General features: G+C 40.0%; 1 protein-coding gene across 1 annotated transcript in view; it reads right to left on the bottom strand.

Moving 5' to 3' along the window:
* CFAP61 (cilia and flagella associated protein 61) overlaps positions 1-24,592 on the bottom strand; it is an 854,500-nt gene that overhangs the window by 308,208 nt on the left and 521,700 nt on the right. Inside the window, exon 19 of the mRNA XM_053712009.1 lies at positions 21,740-21,908. Coding sequence (XP_053567984.1) covers positions 21,740-21,908 — 169 coding nt within the window. The remainder of the gene's footprint in view (positions 1-21,739; positions 21,909-24,592) is intronic.

The following is a 24,592-nucleotide window of genomic DNA, read 5'->3' as shown; positions in this document are numbered from 1 at the left end:
ATTCCATGGGAATCCTTTGGATTCACACCAACAGATATATTTTTTCCATATTTTATGGTAAATTTTTCTAGTTACAGGTTTTCTGGCCTGAACCAGAGTATCTATCACCGAATCTGAAAACCCACGCTTTGATAGAATCAAGCGTTCAATCTCCAAGCCGTCAGTTGGAAGGAGACCAGATTTGGGTGTTCGAATGGACCTTGAACAAGAAGGTCCTGTCTCAAAGGTAGCTTCCATGGTGGAGCCGATGACATATTCACCAGGTCTGTATACCAAGTCCTGCGTGGCCACGCAGGAGCTATCAAGATCACCGAGGCCCTCTCCTGATTGATACTGGCTATCAGCCTGGGAATGAGAGGAAACGGTGGGAATACGTAAGCTAGGTTGAAAGTCCAAGGTGCTACTATTGCATCTACTAGAGTCGCCTTGGGATCCCTGGATCTGGACCCGTAGCAAGGAACCTTGAAGTTCTGACGAGACGCCATCAGATCCATGTCTGGAATGCCCCATAATTGAGTTATTTGGGCAAAGATTTCCGGATGGAGTTCCCACTCCCCTGGATGAAATGTCTGACGACTCAGAAAAACAAAATTTATGCTTACCTGATAAATTCATTTCTCCTGTAGTGTGGTCAGTCCACGGGTCATCATTACTTCTGGGATATTATCTCCTCCCCTACAGGAAGTGCAAGAGGATTCACCCAGCAGAGCTGCTATATAGCTCCTCCCCTCTACGTCACCTCCAGTCATTCGACCAAAGGACCAACGAGAAAGGAGAAGCCCAAGGGTGTAGTGGTGACTGGAGTATAATCCAAAAAATTTTTTAGCCTGCCATAAAAAACAGGGCGGGCCGTGGACTGACCACACTACAGGAGAAATTAATTTATCAGGTAAGCATAAATTTTGTTTTCTCCTGTTAAGTGTGGTCAGTCCACGGGTCATCATTACTTCTGGGATACCAATACCAAAGCAAAAGTACACGGATGACGGGAGGGACAGGCAGGCTCTTTATACGGAGGGAACCACTGCCTGAAGAACCTTTCTCCCAAAAACAGCCTCCGAAGAAGCAAAAGTGTCAAATTTGTAAAATTTGGAAAAAGTATGAAGAGAAGACCAAGTTGCAGCCTTGCAAATCTGTTCAACAGAGGCCTCATTCTTAAAGGCCAAAGTGGAAGCCACAGCTCTAGTAGAATGAGCTGTAATTCTTTCAGGAGGCTGCTGTCCAGCAGTCTCATAGGCTAATCGTATTATGCTACGAAGCCAAAAAGAGAGAGAGGTAGCCGAAGCTTTTTGACCTCTCCTCTGACCAGAATAAACGACAAACAGGGAAGACGTTTGACGAAAATCCTTAGTTGCCTGTAGATAAAATTTCAGGGCACGGACTACATCTAGATTGTGTAGAAGACGTTCCTTCTTCGAGGAAGGATTAGGACACAAAGATGGAACAACAATCTCTTGATTGATATTCCTGTTAGTGACCACCTTAGGTAGGAACCCAGGTTTAGTACGCAGAACTACCTTGTCTGAATGAAATATCAGATAAGGAGAATCACAATGTAAGGCAGATAACTCAGAAACTCTTCGAGCCGAGGAAATAGCCATTAAAAACAGAACTTTCCAAGATAACAACTTGATATCAATGGAATGAAGGGGTTCAAACGGAACACCCTGTAAAACATTAAGAACTAAGTTCAAACTCCATGGCGGAGCAACAGTTTTAAACACAGGCTTGATCCTAGCTAAAGCCTGACAAAAAGCTTGAACGTCCGGAACTTCTGACAGACGTTTGTGTAAAAGAATGGACAGAGCTGAAATCTGTCCCTTTAAAGAACTAGCGGATAACCCCTTTTCTAAACCTTCTTGTAGAAAAGACAATATCCTTGGAATCCTAACCTTACTCCATGAGTAACTCTTGGATTCGCACCAATATAAGTATTTACGCCATATTTTATGGTAAATCCTTCTGGTAACAGGCTTCCTAGCCTGTATCAAGGTATCAATAACTGGCTCAAAAAAACCACGTTTTGATAAAATCAAGCGTTCAATTTCCAAGCAGTCAGCTTCAGAGAAGTTAGATTTTGATGTTTGAATGGACCCTGGATCACAAGGTCCTGTTTCAGAGGTAGAGACCAAGGCGGACAGGATGACATGTCCACTAGATCTGCATACCAAGTCCTGCGTGGCCATGCAGGTGCTATTAGAATCACTGATGCTCTCTCCTGTTTGATTCTGGCAATCAATCGAGGAAGCATCGGGAAGGGTGGAAACACATAAGCCATCCCGAAGGTCCAAGGTGCTGTCAAAGCATCTATCAGAACCGCTCCCGGATCCCTGGATCTGGACCCGTAGCGAGGAAGCTTGGCGTTCTGACGAGACGCCATGAGATCTATCTCTGTTTTGCCCCACCGTCGAAGTATCTGGGCAAAGACCTCCGGATGAAGTTCCCACTCCCCCGGATGAAAAGTCTGACGACTTAAGAAATCCGCCTCCCAGTTCTCCACTCCCGGGATGTGGATTGCAGACAGGTGGCAAGAGTGAGACTCTGCCCAGCGAATTATCTTTGATACTTCCATCATTGCTAGGGAGCTTCTTGTCCCTCCCTGATGGTTGATGTAAGCTACAGTCGTGATGTTGTCCGACTGAAACCTGATGAACCCCCGAGTTGTTAACTGGGGCCAAGCCAGAAGGGCATTGAGAACTGCTCTCAATTCCAGAATGTTTATTAGAAGGAGACTCTCCTCCTGATTCCATAGTCCCTGAGCCTTCAGAGAATTCCAGACAGCACCCCAACCTAGAAGGCTGGCGTCTGTTGTTACAATTGTCCAGTCTGGCCTGCTGAATGGCATTCCCCTGGACAGGTGTGGCCGATAAAGCCACCATAGAAGAGAATTTCTGGTCTCTTGATTCAGATTCAGAGTGGGGGACAAATCTGAGTAATCCCCATTCCACTGACTTAGCATGCACAATTGCAGCGGTCTGAGATGTAGGCGTGCAAAAGGTACTATGTCCATTGCCGCTACCATTAAGCCGATCACCTCCATGCATTGAGCTACTGACGGGTGTTGAATGGAATGAAGGACCCGGCATGCATTTTGAAGCTTTGTTAACCTGTCTTCTGTCAGGTAGATCTTCATTTCTACAGAATCTATCAGAGTCCCGAAGAAGGGAACTCTTGTGAGTGGAAAGAGAGAACTCTTCTTTTCGTTCACCTTCCATCCATGCGACCTTAGAAATGCCAGTACTAACTCTGTATGAGACTTGGCAGTTTGAAAGCTTGAAGCTTGTATCAGAATGTCGTCTAGGTACGGAGCTACCGAAATTCCTCGCGGTCTTAGTACCGCCAGAAGAGTACCCAGAACCTTTGTGAAGATTCTTGGAGCTGTAGCCAGTCCGAATGGAAGAGCTACAAACTGGTAATGCCTGTCTAGAAAGGCAAACCTTAGATACCGGTAATGATTTCTGTGAATCGGTATGTGAAGGTAAGCATCCTTTAAATCCACTGTGGTCATGTACTGACCCTCTTGGATCATGGGCAAAATTGTCCGAATCGTTTCCATCTTGAACGATGGAACTCTTAGGAATTTGTTTAGGATCTTTAAATCCAAGATTGGCCTGAAAGTTCCCTCTTTTTTGGGAACTACAAACAGATTTGAGTAAAACCCTTGTCCTTGTTCCGACCGCGGAACTGGATGGATCACTCCCATTAATAAAAGATCTTGTACGCAGCGTAGGAACGCTTCTTTCTTTATTTGGTTTGTTGACAACCTTGACAGATGGAATCTCCCTCTTGGGGGAGAGGTTTTGAAGTCCAGAAGGTATCCCTGAGATATGATCTCTAACGCCCAGGGATCCTGAACATCTCTTGCCCAAGCCTGGGCGAAGAGAGAAAGTCTGCCCCCTACTAGATCCGGTCCCGGATCGGGGGCCCTCGATTCATGCTGTCTTAGGGGCAGCAGCAGGTTTCCTGGCCTGCTTGCCCTTGTTCCAGGACTGGTTAGGTTTCCAGCCTTGTCTGTAGCGAGCAACAGCTCCTTCCTGTTTTGGTGCAGAGGAAGTTGATGCATTTCCTGTTTTGAAATTACGAAAGGAACGAAAATTAGACTGTCTAGCCCTAGGTTTGGCTTTGTCCTGAGGCAGGGCATGGCCTTTACCTCCTGTAATGTCAGCGATAATCTCTTTCAACCCGGGCCCAAATAAGGTCTGCCCTTTGAAAGGTATATTAAGCAATTTAGATTTAGAAGTAACATCAGCTGACCAGGATTTTAGCCACAGTGCTCTGCGTACCTGAATGGCAAATCCGGAATTCTTAGCCGTAAGTTTAGTTAGATGTACTACGGCATCTGAAATAAATGAGTTAGCTAACTTAAGGGCTTTAAGTTTGTCTGTAATCTCATCTAGTGTAGATGATTGAAGTGTCTCTTCCAGAGACTCAAACCAAAATGCTGCTGCAGCCGTGACAGGCGCAATACATGCAAGAGGTTGCAATATAAAACCTTGTTGAACAAACATTTTCTTAAGGTAACCCTCTAATTTTTTATCCATTGGATCTGAAAAGGCACAGCTATCCTCCACCGGGATAGTGGTACGCTTAGCTAAAGTAGAAACTGCTCCCTCCACCTTAGGGACCGTTTGCCATAAGTCCCGTGTGGTGGCGTCTATTGGAAACATTTTTCTAAATATCGGAGGGGGTGAGAACGGCACACCGGGCCTATCCCACTCCTTAGTAACAATTTCAGTAAGTCTCTTAGGTATAGGAAAAACATCAGTACTCGCCGGTACCGCAAAATATTTATCCAACCTACACATTTTCTCTGGTATTGCAAATGTGTTACAATCATTCAGAGCCGCTAACACCTCCCCTAGTAATACACGGAGGTTTTCCAGCTTAAATTTAAAATTTGAAATATCTGAATCCAATCTATTTGGATCAGAACCGTCACCCACAGAATGAAGTTCTCCGTCCTCATGTTCTGCCGCCTGTGACGCAGTGTCTGACATGGCCCTAATATTATCAGCTCACTCTGTTCTCACCCCAGAGTGATCACGCTTGCCTCTAAGTTCTGGTAATTTAGCCAAAACTTCAGTCATAACAGTAGCCATATCCTGTAATGTGATTTGAAACGGCCGCCCGGATGTACTCGGCGCTACAATATCACGCACCTCCCGAGCGGGAGATGCAGGTACTGACACGTGAGGCGAGTTAGTCGGCATAACTCTCCCCTCGTTGTCTGGTGAAATATGTTCAATTTGTACAGATTGACTTTTATTTAAAGTAGCATCAATACAGTTAGTACATAAACTTCTATTGGGCTCCACTTTGGCATTAGCACATATAGCACATGTATCTTCCTCTGAATCAGACATGTTTAACACACTAGCAATTAACTAGCAACTTGGAAATGCTTTTTCAAGTAATTTACAATAATATGAAAAACGAACTGTGCCTATAAGAAGCACAGAAAAAATTATGACAGTTGAAATAATTAAGTTATAGCATCAATCTTTGTCAGAAATATACAATTTTAGCAAAGGATTGTTCCCATTAGCAAAGGATAACTAACCCAGGCAGCAGAAAAAATACACAAATAAACGTTTTTTATCACAGTCAACTACAATCTTCACAGCTCTGCTGTGATGATTACCTCCCTCAAAAAAAGGCTTTGGAGATCCCTGAGTTCTGTAGAGATGAACCGGATCATGCAGGAAGAAAATGAACCTCTGACTGAGTTTTTTGATGCGTAGTAAAAGCGCCAAAAATGGCCCCTCCCCCTCACACATAACAGTGAGAGAGATCAGTGAACTGCTTTAATTTAAACAAAACTATTGCCAAGTGGAAAAAATAGTGCCCAAAACATTTTTTCACCCAGTACCTCAGAGAAATAAACGTTTTCACATGCCAGCAAAAAAAAAAACGTTTAACCTCAATAAATTAATTGTTATTTAAAACCTATTGCAAGTCCCTGCAAATTAGGTTAAGTCTATGCATACAGTATAAATCCAGTGAAGTACCATTCCCCAGAATACTGAAGCGTAAAATATACATACATGACAGCCTGATACCAGCTACATCTACTGCATTTAAGGCTGAGTTTACATTATAACGGTATGGCAGGATTTTCTCATCAATTCCATGTCAGAAAATAACAAACTGCTACATACCTCTTTGCAGATTAATCTGCCCGCTGTCCCCTGATCTGAAGTTTACCTCTCCTCAGATGGCCGAGAAACAGCAATATGATCTTAACTACTCCGGCTAAAATCATAGAAAAAACTCCGGTAGATTCTTCTTCAAATTCTACCAGAGAATGAATAACACACTCCGGTGCTATTATAAAATAACAAACTTTTGATTGAAGGTAATAAACTAATTAAATCACCACAGTCCTCTCACACATCCTATCTATTCGTTGGGTGCAAGAGAATGACTGGGGGTGACGTAGAGGGGAGGAGCTATATAGCAGCTCTGCTGGGTGAATCCTCTTGCACTTCCTGTAGGGGAGGAGATAATATCCCAGAAGTAATGATGACCCGTGGACTGACCACACTTAACAGGAGAAATCCGCTTCCCAATTTTCCACTCCTGGGATGTGGATCGCAGACAAGTGGCAGGAGTGATCCTCCGCCCATTGAATTATTTTGGTCACTTCTTTCATCGCCAGGGAACTCTTTGTTCCCCCTTGATGATTGATATAAGCAACAGTCGTCATGTTGTCTGATTGGAACCTTATGAATTTGGCCTTTGCTAGTTGAGGCCAAGCTCTGAGAGCATTGAATATCGCTCTCAGTTCCAGAATGTTTATCGGGAGAAGAGACTCCTCCCGAGACCATAGACCCTGAGCTTTCAGGGATTCCCAGACCGCACCCCAGCCCACTAAACTGGCGTCGGTCGTGACAATGACCCACTCTGGCCTGCGGAAGCTCATTCCCTGAGACAGATGGTCCAGGGTCAGCCACCAACGGAGTGAATCTCTGGTCTTTTGATCTACTTGAATCATTGGAGACAAGTCTGTATAATCCCCATTCCACTGTTTGAGCATGCACAGTTGTAATGGTCTTAGATGAATTCGTGCAAAGGGAACTATGTCCATTGTTGCAACCATCAATCCTATTACTTCCATGCACTGCGCTATGGAAGGACGAGGAACAGAATGAAGCACTTGACAAGAGCTTAGAAGTTTTGATTTTCTGACCTCTGTCAGAAAAATCCTCATTTCTAAGGAATCTATTATTGTTCCCAAGAAGGGAACTCTTGTTGACGGGGACAGAGAACTCTTTTCTTTGTTCATCTTCCATCCGTGAGATGTGAGAAAGGCTAGAACGATGTCCGTATGAGCCTTTGCCTTTGACAGGGACGACGCTTGTATTAGAATGTCGTCCAAGTAAGGTACTACTGCAATGCCCCTTGGTCTTAGAACTGCTAGAAGGGACCCTAGCACCTTTGTGAAAATCCTTGGAGCAGTGGCTAATCCGAATGGAAGAGCCACAAACTGGTTTGTCCAGAAAAGCGAACCTTAGGAACTGATGATGTTCCTTGTGGATAGGGATATGTAGGTACGCATCCTTTAGATCCACGGTAGTCATAAATTGACTTTCCTGGATGGTGGGTAGAATCGTTCGAATGGTTTCCATTTTGAACGATGGTACCCTGAGAAATTTGTTTAGGATCTTCAAATCCAAAATTGGTCTGAACGTTCCCTCTTTTTTGGGAACTACGAACAGATTGGAATAAAATCTCATTCCTTGTTCCTTTATTGGAACTGGGTGTATCACTCCCATCTTTAACAGGTCTTCTACACAATGTAAGAATGCCTGTCTCTTTATTTGGTTTGAGGATAAGTGAGACTTGTGGAACCTTCCCCTTGGGGGTAGTTCCTTGAATTCCAGGAGATAACCTTGAGAAACTATTTCTAGCGCCCAAGGATCCTGAACATCTCTTGCCCAAGCCTGAGCAAAGAGAGAAAGTCTGCCCCCCACCAGATCCGGTCCCGGATCGGGGGCTACTCCTTCATGCTGTTTTGTTAGCAGTGGCAGGCTTCTTGGCCTGCTTACCCTTGTTCCAGCCTTGCATTGGTTTCCAGGCTGGTTTGGGTTGTGAGGCATTACCCTCTTGCTTAGAGGATGCAGAATTAGAGGCTGGTCCATTTCTGCGAAAGGGACGAAAATTAGGTTTATTTTTAGCCTTAAAAGACCTATCCTGTGGAAGGGCGTGGCCCTTTCCCCCAGTGATGTCTGAAATAATCTCTTTCAAATCAGGTCCAAAAAAAGTTTTACCTTTGAAAGGAATGTTAAGCAATTTTGTCTTGGATGACACATCCGCTGACCAAGACTTTAGCCAAAGCGCTCTGCGCGCCACGATAGCAAACCCTGAATTTTTCGCCGCTAATTTTGCTAATTGCAAAGCGGCATCTAAAATAAAAGAGTTAGCCAATTTAAGTGCGTGAACTCTGTCCATAACCTCCTCATATGGAGTTTCTCTACTGAGCGACTTTTCTAGTTCCTCGAACCAGAACCACGCTGCCGTAGTGACAGGAACAATGCATGAAATTGGTTGTAGAAGGTAGCCTTGCTGTACAAAAATCTTTTTAAGCAAACCTTCCAATTTTTTATCCATAGGATCTTTGAAAGCACAACTATCTTCGATAGGAATAGTAGTGCGTTTGTTTAGAGTAGAAACTGCCCCCTCGACCTTGGGGACTGTCTGCCATAAGTCCTTTCTGGGGTCGACCATAGGAAATAATTTCTTAAATATAGGGGGAGGAACAAAAGGTATGCCGGGCTTTTCCCACTCTTTATTTACTATGTCCGCCACCCGCTTGGGTATAGGAAAAGCGTCGGGGGGCACCGGAACCTCTAGGAACCTGTCCATCTTGCATAATTTCTCTGAAATTACCAAATTGTCACAATCATCCAGAGTAGATAACACCTCCTTAAGCAGTACGCGGAGATGTTCTAATTTAAATTTAAATGTCACAACATCAGGTTCAGCTTGATGAGAAATTTTTCCTGAATCTGAAATTTCTCCCTCAGACAAAACCTCCCTCATGGCCCCTTCAGATTGGTGTGAGGGTATGACAGAACAATTATCATCAGCGTCCTCTTGCTCTTCAGTGTTTAAAACAGAGCAATCGCGCTTTCTCTGATAAGTAGGCATTTTGGATAAAAGATTTGCCATGGAGTTATCCATTACAGCCGTTAATTGTTGCATGGTAATAAGTATTGGCGCACTAGATGTACTAGGGGTCTCCTGCATGGGCAAAACTGGTGTAGACACAGTAGGAGATGATGTACTATCATGTTTACTCCCCTCATTTGAGGAATCATCTTGGGCAATATCATTATTTGTGGCAGTACTGTCCTTACTTTGTTTGGACGCTATGGCACAATTATCACATACATTTAAATGGGGAGACACATTGGCTTTCATACATATAGAACATAGCTTATCTGAAGGTACAGACATGTTAAACAGGCTTAAACTTGTCAACAAAGCACAAAAAACGTTTTAAAATAAAACCGTTACTGTCACTTTAAATTTCAAACAGAAAACACTTTATTACTGAATATGTGAAAAAGTATGAAGGAATTGTTCAAAAATTACCAAAATTTCACCACAGTGTCTTAAAGCCTTAAAAGTATTGCACACCAAATTTCAGAGCTTTAACCCTTAAAATAACGGAACCGGAGCCGTTTTTCAATTTAACCCCTATACAGTCCCAGATATAGTCTTTGCTAAGACCCAACCAAGCCCTGAGGGGAATACGATACCAAATGACGCCTTCTAAAAGCTTTTTCAGAGATTCTTAGATCCTCACACATGCATCTGCATGCCCTGCTCTCAAAAAACAACTGCGCATTAATGGCGCGAAAATGAGGCTCAGTCTATGACTAGAAAGGCCCCCTGACTTATAAATGCCAATTATTAGCCTAAATCTGAATAATATGCACAAATAAAGCAATCGATTTAGCCCATAAAAATGTCTACCAGTTTTTTAGCCCATAATAAGCCCTTTATTCTGTTTGTTTTTGACTAAGAAAATGGCTTACCGGTCCCCATGAGGGGAAATGACAGCCTTCCAGCATTACACAGTCTTGTTAGAAATATGGCTAGTCATACCTTAAGCAGAAAAGTCTGCTAACTGTTTCCCCCAACTGAAGTTACTTCATCTCAACAGTCCTATGTGGAAACAGCAACCGATTTTAGTTACTGTCTGCTAAAATCATCTTCCTCTTACAAACAGAAATCTTCATCCTTTTCTGTTTCAGAGTAAATAGTACATACCAGCACTATTTTAAAATAACAAACACTTGATAGAAGAATAAAAACTACATTTAAACACCAAAAAACTCTTAACCATCTCCGTGGAGATGTTGCCTGTGCAACGGCAAAGAGAATGACTGGGGTGGGCGGAGCCTAGGAGGGATCATGTGACCAGCTTTGCTGGGACTCTTTGCCATTTCCTGTTGGGGAAGAGAATATCCCACAAGTAAGGATGACGCCGTGGACCGGACACACCAATGTTGGAGAAAAGTAGTTTAATGTCCAAAGAATGCATAGGCTCAAATGGAGGAGCCTGTAAAGCCTTCAAATCCAAATTAAGTCTCCAAGGAGGAGAGATTGATCTAATGATAGGCTTGATACGGACCAAGGCCTGTACAAAACAGTGAATATCAGGAAGTTTAGCAATCTTTCTGTGAAATAAAACAGAAAGAGAAGAGATTTGTCCCTTCAAGGAACTTGCAGACAAACCTTTATCCAAACCATCCTGAAGAAACTGTAAAATTCTAGGAATTCTAAAAGAATGCCAGGAAAATTTATGAGAAGAACACCAAACTCTTCCAAACTCGATAATAAATCTTCCTAGAGACAGATTTATGAGCCTGTAACATAGTATCAATCACTGAGTCAGAGAAACCTCTATGACTAAGCACTAAACATTCAATTTCCATACCTTCAAATTTAATGATTTGAGATCCTGATGGAAAAACGGCCCTTAAGACAGAAGGTCTGGTCTTAAAATTAGTGGCTAAGGTTGGCAACTGGACATCCCGACAAGATCCGCATACCAGAACCTGTGAGGCCATGCTGGTGCTACCAGAAACACAAACAATTGTTCCATGATGATCTTGGAGATCACTCTTGGAAGAAGAACTAGAGGCAGGAAGATATGAGCAGGTTGGTAAAACCAAGGTACTGCTAACTCATCCACCAATTCCGCCTGAGGATCCCTGGACCTAGACAGGTACCTGGGAAGTTTCTTGTTTAGATGTGAAGCCATCAGATCTATTTCAGGAAGACCCCACATCTGAACAATCTGAAAAAATACATCTGGATGGAGTGACCACTCCCCCGGATGTAAAGTCTGACGGCTGAGATAATCCGCTTCCCAATTGCCTACACTTGGGATATGTACCGCAGAAATTAGACAAGAGCTGGATTCCACCCAAGAAAGTATCCAAGATACTTCTTTCATAGCTAGGGGACTGTGAGTCCCACCCTGATGATTGACATATGCCACAGTTGTGATATAGTCAATTGTGATGTTGTCTGAACGGTTCTCTCTTCGACAGAGGTCAAACCTGAAGAGCCCTGAAAATAGCACAGAGTTCTAAAAAATTGATTGGTAACCTCGCCTCTTGAGATTTCCAAACCCCTTGTGCTGTCAGAGATGCCCAGACGGCTCCCCAACCTGAAAGACTTGCATCTGTTGTGATCACAGTCCAGGTTGGACGAACAAAAGAGGCCCCTTAAACTATACGATGGTGATCTAACCACCAAGTCAGAGAGAGTCGAACATTGGGATTTAAGGATATTAATTGTGATATATTTGTATAATCCCTGCACCATTGATTCAGCATACAAAGCTGGAGAGGTCTCATATGAAAACAAGCAAAGGGGATCGCGTCCGATGCTGCAGTCATGAACCCTAAAACTTCCATGCACATAGCTACTGAAGGGAATGATTGAGACCGAAGGTTCCGACAAGCTGAAACCAATTGTATTCGTCTCTTGTCTGTTAGAGTCATGGACATTGAATCTATCTGGAAACATAAAAAGGTGACCCTTGTCTGAGGAATCAAGGAACTCTTTGGTAAATTGATCCTTTAACCATGTCTTTGAGGAAACAACACTAGTTGATTTGTGTGAGATTCAGCAGAATGTAAAGACTGAGCTAGTACCAAGATATCGTCCAAATAAGGAAACACCGCAATACCCTGTTCTATGATTACAGAAAGTAGGGCACCTAGAACCTTCGAAAAGATTCTTGGAGCTGTCGCTAGGCCAAATGGAAGAGCGACCATTTGGTAATGCTTGTCCAGAAAAGAGAATCTCAGCAACCGATAGTGGTTTGGATGAATCGGAAAATGAAGATATGCACGCTGTAAGTCTATCGTGGACATATAATGACCTTGCTGAACAAAAGGCAGAATAATCCTTACAGTCACCATTTTGAAAGTTGGCACTCTTACAAAACGATTCAAAATTTTCAGATCCAGAACTGGCCTGAATAAATTTTCTTTCTTTGGGACAATGAACAGATTTGAATAAAACCCCAGACCCTGTTCCTGAAACGGAATTGGTATGATTACCCCTGAAAGCACTAGATCTGAAACACACTTCAGAAAAGCCTGAGCCTTCACTGGATTTGCTGGGACGTGTGAGAGAAAAAATCTCCTCACAGGAGGTCTTACTCTGAATCCTATGCGATACCCTTGAGAGACAATACTCTGAATCCATTGATTTTGGACAGAATCCGCCCAAATGGCTTGGACATTTTTTTAATCTGCCCCCCACCAGCTGAGCTGTCATGAGGGCTGTACCTTCATGCAGACTTGGAGGCTGGCTTTGGTTTCTTAAACGGCTTGGATTTATTCCAACTTGAAGAAGGTTTCCAATTGGAACCAGATTCTTTGGGGGAAGGATTGGCTTTCTGTTCCTTATTCTGTGGAAAAGAACGAAAACTATTAGAAGCTTTAGATTTACCCTTAGATCTCTTATCCTGAGGTAAAAAAACTCCCTTCCCCTCAGTGACAGTTGAAATAATCGAATCCAACTGAGAACCAAACAAATTGTTACCTTGGAAAGACAGAGATAGTAATCTAGACTTACATACCATGTCAGCATTCCAATATTTGAGCCACAAAGCTCTTCTAGCTAAAATAGCTAAAGACATAGATCTAACATCAATTTTGAAGATATCAAAAATGGAATCACAGATAAAATGATTAGCATGTTGAAGCAAGCCAACAATGCTAGACAATTCAGGGTCTGTTTCCTGTTGCGCTAAGCTTTCCAACCAAAAAGTTGATGTAGCTGCAACATCAGCCATAGAAATGGCAGGCCTGAGAAGATAGCCATAATATAAATAAGCTTTCCTTAGATAAGATTCAAGTTTCCTATCTAAAGGGTCCTTAAAGGAAGTACTATCTTCCATAGGGATAATAGTACGTTTGGCAAGAGTAGAAATAGCCCCATCAACTTTGGGGATTTTTTCCCAAAACTCCAATCTAACTGCTGGCAAAGGATACAATTTTTTAAACCTAGAAGAAGGAATAAAAGTACCAGGCCTATTCCATTCCTTTGAAATCATATCCGAAATAGCATCAGGAACTGGAAAAACCTCTGGAGTAACCACAGGAGGTTTATAAACAGAATTTAAACGTTTACTAGTTTTAGTATCAAGTGGACTAGTTTCCTCGATATCTAAAGTAATCAACACCTCTTTTAACAAAGAACGAATATACTCCATCTTAAAGAGATAAGTACATTTGTCAGTGTCAATATCTGAGGTAGGATCTTCTGAATCAGATAGATCCTCATCATAGGAGGATAATTCAGTATGTTGTCAGTCATTTGAAATTTCATCAACTTTATGAGAAGTTTTAAAAGACCTTTTACGTTTATTAGAAGGCGGAATAGCAGACAAAGCCTTCTGAATCACATCAGCAATAAAATCTTTTATATTCACAGGGATATCATGTAGATTAGATGTTGAAGGAACAACAGGCATTGTACTAGTACTGATGGATACATTCTCTGCATGTAAAAGCTTATCATGACAACTATTACATACCACAGCTGGAGATATAATCTCAGCTAACTTACAACAGTAACTCTTATCTTTGGTAGAACTGTTTTCAGGCAGCAGGAATCCAACAGTCGTTTCTGAGACAGGATCAAATTAATACATCTTGCAAATGTAAGAGAAAGAAACAACATATAAAGCAAAATGATCAATTTCCTTATATGGCAGTTTCAGGAAAGGGAAAAAAAAAATTCAAACAGCATAGCCCTCTGAGCATAGAAAAAGGCAAGGGGCATATAGGAAGTGGGATTTAAGTAAATAATTTGGCGCCAAGTATGACGCACAACGCAAAATGAAATTTTTTGGCGCTAACAACATCCAGAAATTACGCAACTCGCGTCATGGCAGACACAACCTTGTGCAAGGAAACCTGGCGTCAACTAAGATGCCGGAAATGACGAATTTGCGTCACCGAACATACCTTCGCGCCAAAAAAAATCCCGCACCAAGAATGACACAATAAATATCAGCATTTTGCGGACTCGCGAGCCTAATTTTGCCCGCGAAAATTAATGAAAACAGTCAATTTCGAAGAAAAGACTATACCCCAGGTAAGAAAAAATAACTTCCTAAATATGTTTTTCCCAATTTTGAAACTGATAGTCTGCAAAAGGAAATATACATAAACCTGACTCATGGCAAATATAAGTACAATACATATATTTAGAAAAAAATTGAAAAATAGAGAGAGTAGAAAATATTGCTGTATATTTAATATTCGGTGCTACCCTTGAATAATAAATTTAAACAACAGAAAAGATAGACACATATTGGGACATTTGTAAATGTCCCAAAAAAAGCAAGGGATAAAAAAGCACACGAAAAGTTATTTTGAAACAATCCAATTTCTTTATTTAAATGTCCCACTTCACATTCAGTGTTTGATCTGTTCCTCCGGGCTGCAGTAGTTAGAGGAACCTCTTACAATTTAAAATACAAAATCAAAACAAAAGCAATACATAAAGCTATCTGAAAATCTCAAACCCTATGCATACGTATGCAGACTAGAACAATGCAAGACTATAGGATAACATATATGAAAATCATGCACAAAATGTCTAAATACAAGACACTACTAAATTATCCTAAATGTCAGACATATATATAGCATACTATATACAAAATGAACAAGAAACTTATCAGTCCATTTTCACTGTTTGGTGTAAGTATGAAAGCCATATACTGATAATACATAGCATGTGTCGGTAGATAATCGACCGCAACAGAATCTGCTGCACACTAGGTCAAAAAACCGATCCACAATTTGTATAATGTTAAGACAGTACTTATCTTCCAAAGTAAAGTTGCGATGGTGCTTTTTCCTTGCTGATCCGTAATTCCTCGGCGTGTGACGTAATCCCCAATGGGGGTGGTCAGCTCGTCACTGCAGCTCCAATTGGTTCCTAGTACCTGAAACTGTATCCATTGGTCCAGGAAAGAACCAAGAGAGAGTGGACCAACCGCAACTCTGTATCTCCTTGTCAGGACACCCACGATCGGTATCAGGCTCTCATATTGACAAGTGAAAGTACTTGGGAAATAAAGCACCTACTTTTTATAAGCTGTCCTCAGGCTCCAAGAGTCGATTCCTAAAGTCAGTTCACAGATACAGCATCCACTATGTGTATTACACCTTGGATAAGCTAAATACTGTCTGAGGTTTGTTTGTGGTGACACATTAAAGCGGAAGTCTCAATCCAGCATTAAATAAGCCTATACTGCTGTCCTTGAAAGTATCCTAATGAACAGAACAAGCCTGGGAGCTGTGCATATGCGCTGAAACGATAGCACTTGGATGCTGTATCTGTGAACTGACTTTAGGAATCGACTCTTGGAGCCTGAGGACAGCTTATAAAAAGTAGGTGCTTTATTTCCCAAGTACTTTCACTTGTCAATATGAGAGCCTGATACCGATCGTGGGTGTCCTGACAAGGAGATACAGAGTTGCGGTTGGTCCACTCTCTCTTGGTTCTTTCCTGGACCAATGGATACAGTTTCAGGTACTAGGAACCAATTGGAGCTGCAGTGACGAGCTGACCACCCCCATTGGGGATTACGTCACACGCCGAGGAATTACGGATCAGCAAGGAAAAAGCACCATCGCAACTTTACTTTGGAAGATAAGTACTGTCTTAACATTATACAAATTGTGGATCGGTTTTTTGACCTAGTGTGCAGCAGATTCTGTTGCGGTCGATTATCTACCGACACATGCTATGTATTATCAGTATATGGCTTTCATACTTACACCAAACAGTGAAAATGGACTGATAAGTTTCTTGTTCATTTTGTATATAGTATGCTATATATATGTCTGACATTTAGGATAATTTAGTAGTGTCTTGTATTTAGACATTTTGTGCATGATTTTCATATATGTTATCCTATAGTCTTGCATTGTTCTAGTCTGCATACGTATGCATAGGGTTTGAGATTTTCAGATAGCTTTATGTATTGCTTTTGTTTTGATTTTGTATTTTAAATTGTAAGAGGTTCCTCTAACTACTGCAGCCCGGAGGAACAGATCAAACACTGAATGTGAAGTGGGACATATATTTAGAACTTTACATTAATACATAAAGTGCTAAACCATAGCTGAGAGTGTCTTAAGTAATGAAAACATACTTACCGAAAGACACCCATCAACATATAGCAGATAGCCAAACCAGTACTGAAACAGTTATCAGTAGAGGTAATGGAATATGAAAGTATATCGTCGATCTGAAAAGGGAGGTAGGAGATGAATCTCTATGACCGATAACAGAGAACCTTTGAAAAGATTTCCCGCGAGGAAAACCATAAAATCAATAGGCAATACTCTCTTCACATCCCTCTGACATTCACTGTACTCTGAGAGGAATCGGGCTTCAAAATGCTGAGAAGCGCATATCACAGAAGAAAATCAAGCACAAACTTACTTCACCACCTCCATAGGGAGGCAAAGTTTGTAAAACTGAATTGTGGGTGGCAAAGTTTGTAAAACTGAATTGTGGGTGTGGTGAGGGGTGTATTTATAGGCATTTTGAGGTTTGGGAAACTTTGCCCCTCCTGGTAGGATTGTATATCCCATACGTCACTAGCTCATGGACTCTTGCCAATTACATGAAAGAAAGTGCAAATATGTGAGACATGGAAGAGCGGCGTTCCTGGCAGCGTCTGCGAGCCTGGCGAGGTAACCGGAAGTGATGCCGGTTTCAGTGTAGTCTTTCCATGGTGAGCCAACGGAGTGCCGTATCAGTGGCGAAACCCAGCCACTATTTAGATACAGGACAAGAAAAAAGTGCAGGCACTGCCGGAGGTTCCTTAAAACAATGATGCTTTATTTGAACAAAGTTTAAAAAATAAACAGCTACATCCGCTGTAAAGAGTGCTTATATAAAAAAGGTACAAAAAGATAAGGTACAAGGCTGGGGTATTTAGACGCGAAAAATGTCTGACTAGTTTCGAGTCCTCTCAGGACTCTTATTCATAGAGCCCTGAGAGGACTCAAAACTAGTCAGACATTTTTCGTGTCTAAATACCCCAGCCTTGTACCTTATCTTTTTGTACCTTTTTTATATAAGCACTCTTTACAGCGGATGTAGCTGTTTATTTTTTAAACTTTGTTCAAATAAAGCATCATTGTTTTAAGGAACCTCCGGCAGTGCCTGCACTTTTTTCTTGTCCTGTATCTAGAAAGTGCAAATATATATGTATCTGAATATATACATACCTGTATATATTTTGAGTATTTCCCATAGACCGCAATGTAAATGCACTTTTCAGTGTCTTTTTTTTTCTAACACCTTACATCTGCACACTTTAACCCCTTAAATCTGCTTTGTGCAGTTATAATTTTAAAAAATAAAGATAGTCATAGTTTTTATTAATAACATGGGACACAACTGTTTATTTTAGAGGGCAATTGGGGGACATTTTTAAAATTAACCTGAGGTCTAACCTCGTTAATTTTCGGAGCGCTAATTATTACCGCGAGCTTGCGGTAGCATTATCCAGCCAAGTGTAATGGCTGTTTATTTAACGTGCACCCGTAAACAGGCTAATTTGCCTGTTTACTGGCGCACATTAAATTAGCGCTCCTCTTGTAATCTAGGCCTTAGAGTCAAGCCGCTGAAGCAAGTGATACAGTTATTATTACTATTGACCAATATGGCCAAAGAAAGGTCACACAGAATTACTAGATATGAGATTTACATGGCAACATTGTGGTTTGTGACATTGTGTTTTGTCTCAAAAACTCCTATCATCTACTGAGGAATATACTTTTTACCCCAGCTAAGGTCTTAAAGGGATAGGAAAGTCAAAATGAAGCTTGCGTGATTCAGATAGAACATGTCATTATAAGACACTTTTAATTCATTTCTATTATTAACTTGACTTCATTTTCTTGGCATCCTTTGTTTAAAAGCATATGTACATATCCTCAGCACCAGCATTTCACTACTGGAAGCCAGCAAGTGATTGGTGGTTGCATTGTCTTTTGTCATTGCTTCATCAGATGTGTTCAGCTAGCTTCCAGTAGCACAATGATTCTCAGTTTAACTACATGAGCAATTCTGCTCGGGAGTTAACTTTAACCCCTTAAGGACCAGTGCCTGCTGTCCTGGGACTCTCTCTGCCGCCATCTCACTATCAGTAGCGAGATTGCACTATTACTGCATGCCCCACAAGTGGGGCGGTGCAGAAATAGAGTTGCAGAGTTATTGATGCAGAGAGAGACATTCTGTGTCCCTTTCTGCATCTGGTAGCAGTGGTGCCAATCATTGGTGGTGTGGGAGAGTTAGGAGGGGCGGAAACGGGTGGGACCGGGAGGGAGGGAGAGGGGGGGGTCCTAGAGTGGAGGGGGGACATAGAGGGTAGGGAAACAGTCTTGGAGGGGGAGGTGAGGTAAATGATGGGGAGGCACCTATACAAAAGATTTTTTTTTATTTTTTTTATTAAATAGAAAGGAAAAATTATAGAAAACTGGGTACATAAGATTGCGGAAATTAGTTAGAGGGGGGAGGATTAGAGAGCTTTTCGGGAGGGATCAGGGAGGTGGGAAGGTAAGGGGGTAATCATACACTGAAGAAAATAATAATAATAGTAATAAAAAAAAAAGGTCTAAACCGCATACTGGCAGACTGTCTGCCAGTACCTAAGATGGGGTGACCAGTGGGGGGTGAGTGAGGGAAGAGGGCTGTTTGGGAGGGATCAGGGGATCAGGCTACCTGATTAACCCCTTCACTGCTAGGAATAACAAAAGTATGGCGCGCAGCTGCAATTAGCGACCTTCTAATTACCAAAAAGCAATGGCACGGCCATGTATGTCTGCTATTTCTAAACAAAGGGGATCCCAGAGAAGGTTTTACAATCATTTGTGGCATGATTGCACAAGCGGTATGTAAATAATTTCAGTGAGAATCCTAAAGTTTGTGAAAACAATTTTTTTATTTGATCGCATTGGCTGTAAAATGGTGGCATGAAATATACCAAAATGGGCCTAGATCAATACTTTGGGTTGTCTACTAAAATGTATATATATAGTTTTGAAAGGTAAATAAAAAAAACCAAGGCTCTATTTCTGTGTAAATGCTCTGGTCTTTTGGGGAAGTTTTAGTCTGAAATGCCTGGTCCTTAAGGGGTTAACTATGTATTTAATCCCGTTTAAGAGGTTAAACACATAGGGGTCGATCACAATCCTTTAAAAAAGCTTATCAAATTAATTATCTTCAACAATCCCCATAGAATTTAATGGTGATTTTTTTCTGTATAAAATCATTATAGATCAATAACAGTGCAAACAATATTGCCATAATAAAATGCTGCAAGACAAGGGTGGCCAACTGGCAGGCCCAAGGGCCTTATGTGGCCCTCTGCACTAGTCTTTGGGGCTCTAGGGAAAAAGCAGAATTAAGAATATGTGCCATAGATTTTGTGGCTCCAGTAAAAGGCAGAAATAAAAATGTGTGGCCTGGGTGGCCACAACTCTAAAGAGCCCTCAAAAAGGGGAAAACAGAAGATGAGAATACTCTGCAATCTTCACTAAATCCCCTGTGCCACTGAATATTTCTTACAAAGTATATATCTGTGTTTAATAATCATACATTTATATGCGGCCCTTAAAGGGACATGAAACCCAAAATTTTTCTTTCATGATTCAGATAGAGAATACAATTTGAAACAACTTTCCAATTTAACTTCTATTATTTAAGTTGCTTCCTTCTCTTGTTATCATTTGCTGAAAGCTTTATCTAGGCAAGTTCATGAGCAGCAGAGAACCTAGGTTCTAGCTGTTGATTGGTGGCTGCATATATATATTGAATGTGATTGGCTCACCTATGTCTTCAGTTAGAAACTAGTAGTGCATTGCTGCTCCTTCAACAAATGATACAGATTAGATACTAGAAGTAAATTAGAAAGTTGTTTAAAATTGTATTCTCTGTCTGAATCTTGAAAGAAAAAGTGTGGGTTTCATGTACCTCTAAGGCTCCTACAATATAGGGCCTGTGGCCCTCATGGCTAGCCCTGCTGTAACATTTTCAAGCATTTTCTTTTTGCACTTTAATAACACATTAACTACTTTTTTAAATGACATCTTAACCACATATTTCTTTTCTTTTTTTTTTTAATTTAAGAAAATTGTAAAAGGACATATAACCCCAATTTTTCTTGCAGATAGAGCATAAATTTTTAAACAACTTTCTAACGTACTTCTATTTATCTAATCTTCTTCATTCTCTTGGTATATTTTGTTGAAAAGCAGGGAGTTAAAGGGACATTCCAGTCAAAATTGGAATCTATATGCACACATTTCACTTTTGAATAGAAGCATTTTTGTAACATATAGCTATAGCTTTAATTAGAAGCATTTTTGCTGTTTCAAAAGTGTATTTAAGTATGCACCGTGCACCAGCATTTTAAACACAGCACTCGCTCAGAAAGCCTAAGGTGCTTGTACTATCTGGTAATGACTCAATTTGTTAATGGCTGACATGATACAAGCCCCACTGGCGCTCTGAGCAACTGAAGTATTTAAAATGCTGGTGCACTGAGAATATCTAGCTATGCTTCACATGCATGTGCAGAGAAAAATAACTGTGATAACATTTATTAGAATTATTTTTGCAAATACATGTATATTACAAATATGTTTCTATTAAAAGATGTAATTCGTCTATGAGCATTTAAATTTTGATCGGATTGTCCCTTTAAGCTCAGGAGCGTGCATGTGTCTGAAGCATTAAATGGCAACAGTTTTACAAAAATGTTATTCATTAGCAAGAGCACTGGCAGTACTATTTCCTGCCATGTAGTGATCTAGACACGTAACTAGATATCTCTTCAACAAAGAATAGCATGGTAACAAAGCAAATTTAATTATAGAAGTAAATTGGAAACTTCTTTCTAAAATTGTATGCTCTGTCTGAATCACAAAAGAACATTTTGGGGCTTTATATCCCTTAAATTTACTCTTGTCCCAAAAGTATTAGATTAAAGTTGGTTATATTTCCCTTTAGAGATACATTTTTTTTAACATTCCTACTATTTTTATAGCTTCAATATTTTTGCAGAGCCGAAAATTAACATCAATAAATATTTCCTTATTTTAATTTTTTTCGAACTGCAAATGATGTAGCAATTTATTACAAGCAACAGAACATAATGCAAACTTACCTGATACTGTTGCCCAGTACACAGAATGAGATGGTCATATGGCACTTTTCGATCATTGGAAACAATCACATACTTGGCAGCTCTGTCTATGTCAGTCATTTTACCAACTACAACATTAACCCAGGATCGAAGTGACATCAGCGCATAATCTTTATCATTATAACAGTAGCTGTGAAGAGAGAAAACGCATAAGTGGCATTTTAGCAGCTGACAGCAGGCATTAATTAGACATCTGGTGAGCTGGTAGAGGTCTCCTAGTGGGTGAAGTCTGTTGTCTCGCGGTGAGCTTTCCAAAAGCTTATAGCAACAGATTATTCATAATCAAGCACTGTTACTCCACTGACATATCTGAAATCAAATAGTGTTTACTAGCAAAGGGCCATACCTCAACAGAAGGCACAGCCAGAAATGGTTCTAACTGCCGTCAGTATTATGTGATATCACTAAATATCTTAATTGGCCCAATAATCAACTATAAAAGTAACTAATGTGTTCCACTAAATCAACATATGAAGAATATATGTGATTTTTAAAGGGACATGGTTGAAAGCAATGAAGAATATCTATAAAAAGATAACAAGAAAATATCACATCAATATTTCTTTGTAAAAAATAAAGATATTTTACCTAAAAATGTATTCAGCTCACCAAAGTAAGTGCTAAGTGATCGGTTATCCTTCAGATACTATTTTACGGTCATCTGTATGGTGAAAAAAATCAACAGCCTATCAGCATCATCAATGCAGAGCCCACACTTTGCTTTACTGTGATCTTATGGGATTTCACCATGATCTCATAAGTTTTAATAGTAAACTTACTTAAACGGACATGAAACACAAATTATTTATTTCATGATTTAGAAAGAGCATGCAATTTTAAAAAACTTTACAATTAACTTCTATTTTCTAATTTTCTTTATTCTCTTGATATCCTTTGTTGAAAAGCATAGCTAAATAGGCTTAGTAGCTGCACATAGATGCCTAATGTGATTGGCTCACCTATGTGCATTGCTATTTTTAAAAAAAGGGATATCTAAAGAATGAAGCAAATGAGATAATTGAAGTAAATTGGAAAGTTGTTTAAAATTCTATTCTCTATCTGAATCAGGAAATAAACATTTGGGTTTTATGTCCCTTTAAAGTCTGGAGGCAAAAAAAGTGACTGTGTTTGCGTATGCCAGATGAATGCTTATGTCCAGAATGGATGCTTAAAGTCCTTTAAGAATGGGATGTGGCCTGGTGGCCACTGATGACATTTTGAGGTAAAATATATTATTTTTTACATAGATATGTTCATGTTCAGCTTACAAATGTGCTGCATCACTTTCAAGTGATTCGGGATTTGGATAACATGTCCCTTTAAGACAGAGGTAACAATTAAAATAAAAAGTTTTTATGCTCTCTGTTTCTTGGAGTTTTAGTGCATACCTGGCATGCCTACAAAGATAACATGGAAACGATTAATAATATACTATATATTTTGTCTGAGTTATCCTAATCACTGGAGTTTAAATAGATATTCAAATATACATTATTCATTAAAAAAGGAGAATTGGCATGAATTCTGTGCAATCCCACTTGTATGGCTTTGCAATTAAAAAACCTTATACTTTTAAGGAACATATAAATAATATACAGTATATAATAGCATTAGTTAGAGGATGACTAAAAGACAAAACAACTTTAATTAAAATACATTAGAATATATATTGAATGGACTTAGAAAACAAGCAACATTCTTGTTTTAGTTATTACTCCTGATTGAAAGTTAATATGTTTATGTGTCATTGGAATATATTATCAATTAATGGGTAAAGTATATATTATAAATTAAAGGGTATTGGAGGAAGCATAAGCATCAAAATGATAACATTTAGTAAAAGTGTGTAAAGGAGATCAAGTTGGTGTCTTGCACATTTGTGTTTGCCCAAGAAGTGGAAAGTTCTAGCAACACCTGTGGCAGGCTAGTAACAAAACTCAAAGCAGAAGAATTACTCTCACTGCCAAGTACCCTCATACACCCTCTGTCCTATTCCTGGCTCTGTGAGATTAATAATGGTTCTCAAGTCAGTCTAAGAACCCCTGTCAACAAAGACTCTAGAGCACCTTGCAATTTTCACCTTCTCCTGTGGAGGGCAAAAAGAAAACTGGGGTGACAAGGAAGTAAAAGGAGTTAAATGTTCTTGGTATCTTGAGTCCTCCTAGTGGTCAGGAATTTAATCCCACAGGTAAAGGCTTGTAGACTCTGACCACCTTTATCAAAAGTCAACTCCAAAATTGTATATAAACACAGTTTTCACAATATGGTGCAGATTTATTAAATCTATATTTATTGCTATTGTATAGTCCCTCAGTAGTGATCAGGACAGAAATTTACAGAATGCAGTAGAAAATGCAGAAAATAGATTACAACCACAATATATAGAAATGGTGTTTAGCAATCATGTTCTTATAATCTATTTTTCATTTCATTTTTCTGATTGTAATTGACAGTACTTTAGTCTTTCTAATGAAATTTCTGTCGACAATCGTGTCATCACAATCAAAAATGATGTTTGCTGTTCAAGCTTGTTTATTGGCGACTGAGGTCTTTTGTACAGGTTTTTAATTAAATCGTGTTTTTAATAATGGCAATTTATAATATCTAAACCATATCACCATATTCTTACAGCAATAGAAATATATTACGAGGTTGTTAAAATATTTTTTTAATCTTTATGTTTAAAAACATAGTAAACCTCTCACAGTAAATTATTTTAAATACATTTTCTTTTTAAATAAACTCTTTATGATAATAAAAAAATAAATAAATACATTTTTATGCCACTATTAAGCAAAGACAATCCTTATTCAG

This window comes from Bombina bombina, chromosome 4 (genome assembly GCF_027579735.1).
Source record: "Bombina bombina isolate aBomBom1 chromosome 4, aBomBom1.pri, whole genome shotgun sequence".
In the NCBI taxonomy this organism is placed as follows: Eukaryota; Metazoa; Chordata; class Amphibia; order Anura; family Bombinatoridae; genus Bombina; species Bombina bombina.
The sequence above is the reverse complement of the archived record's forward strand: the minus strand, read 5'-3'. Positions and strand labels throughout refer to the sequence as shown.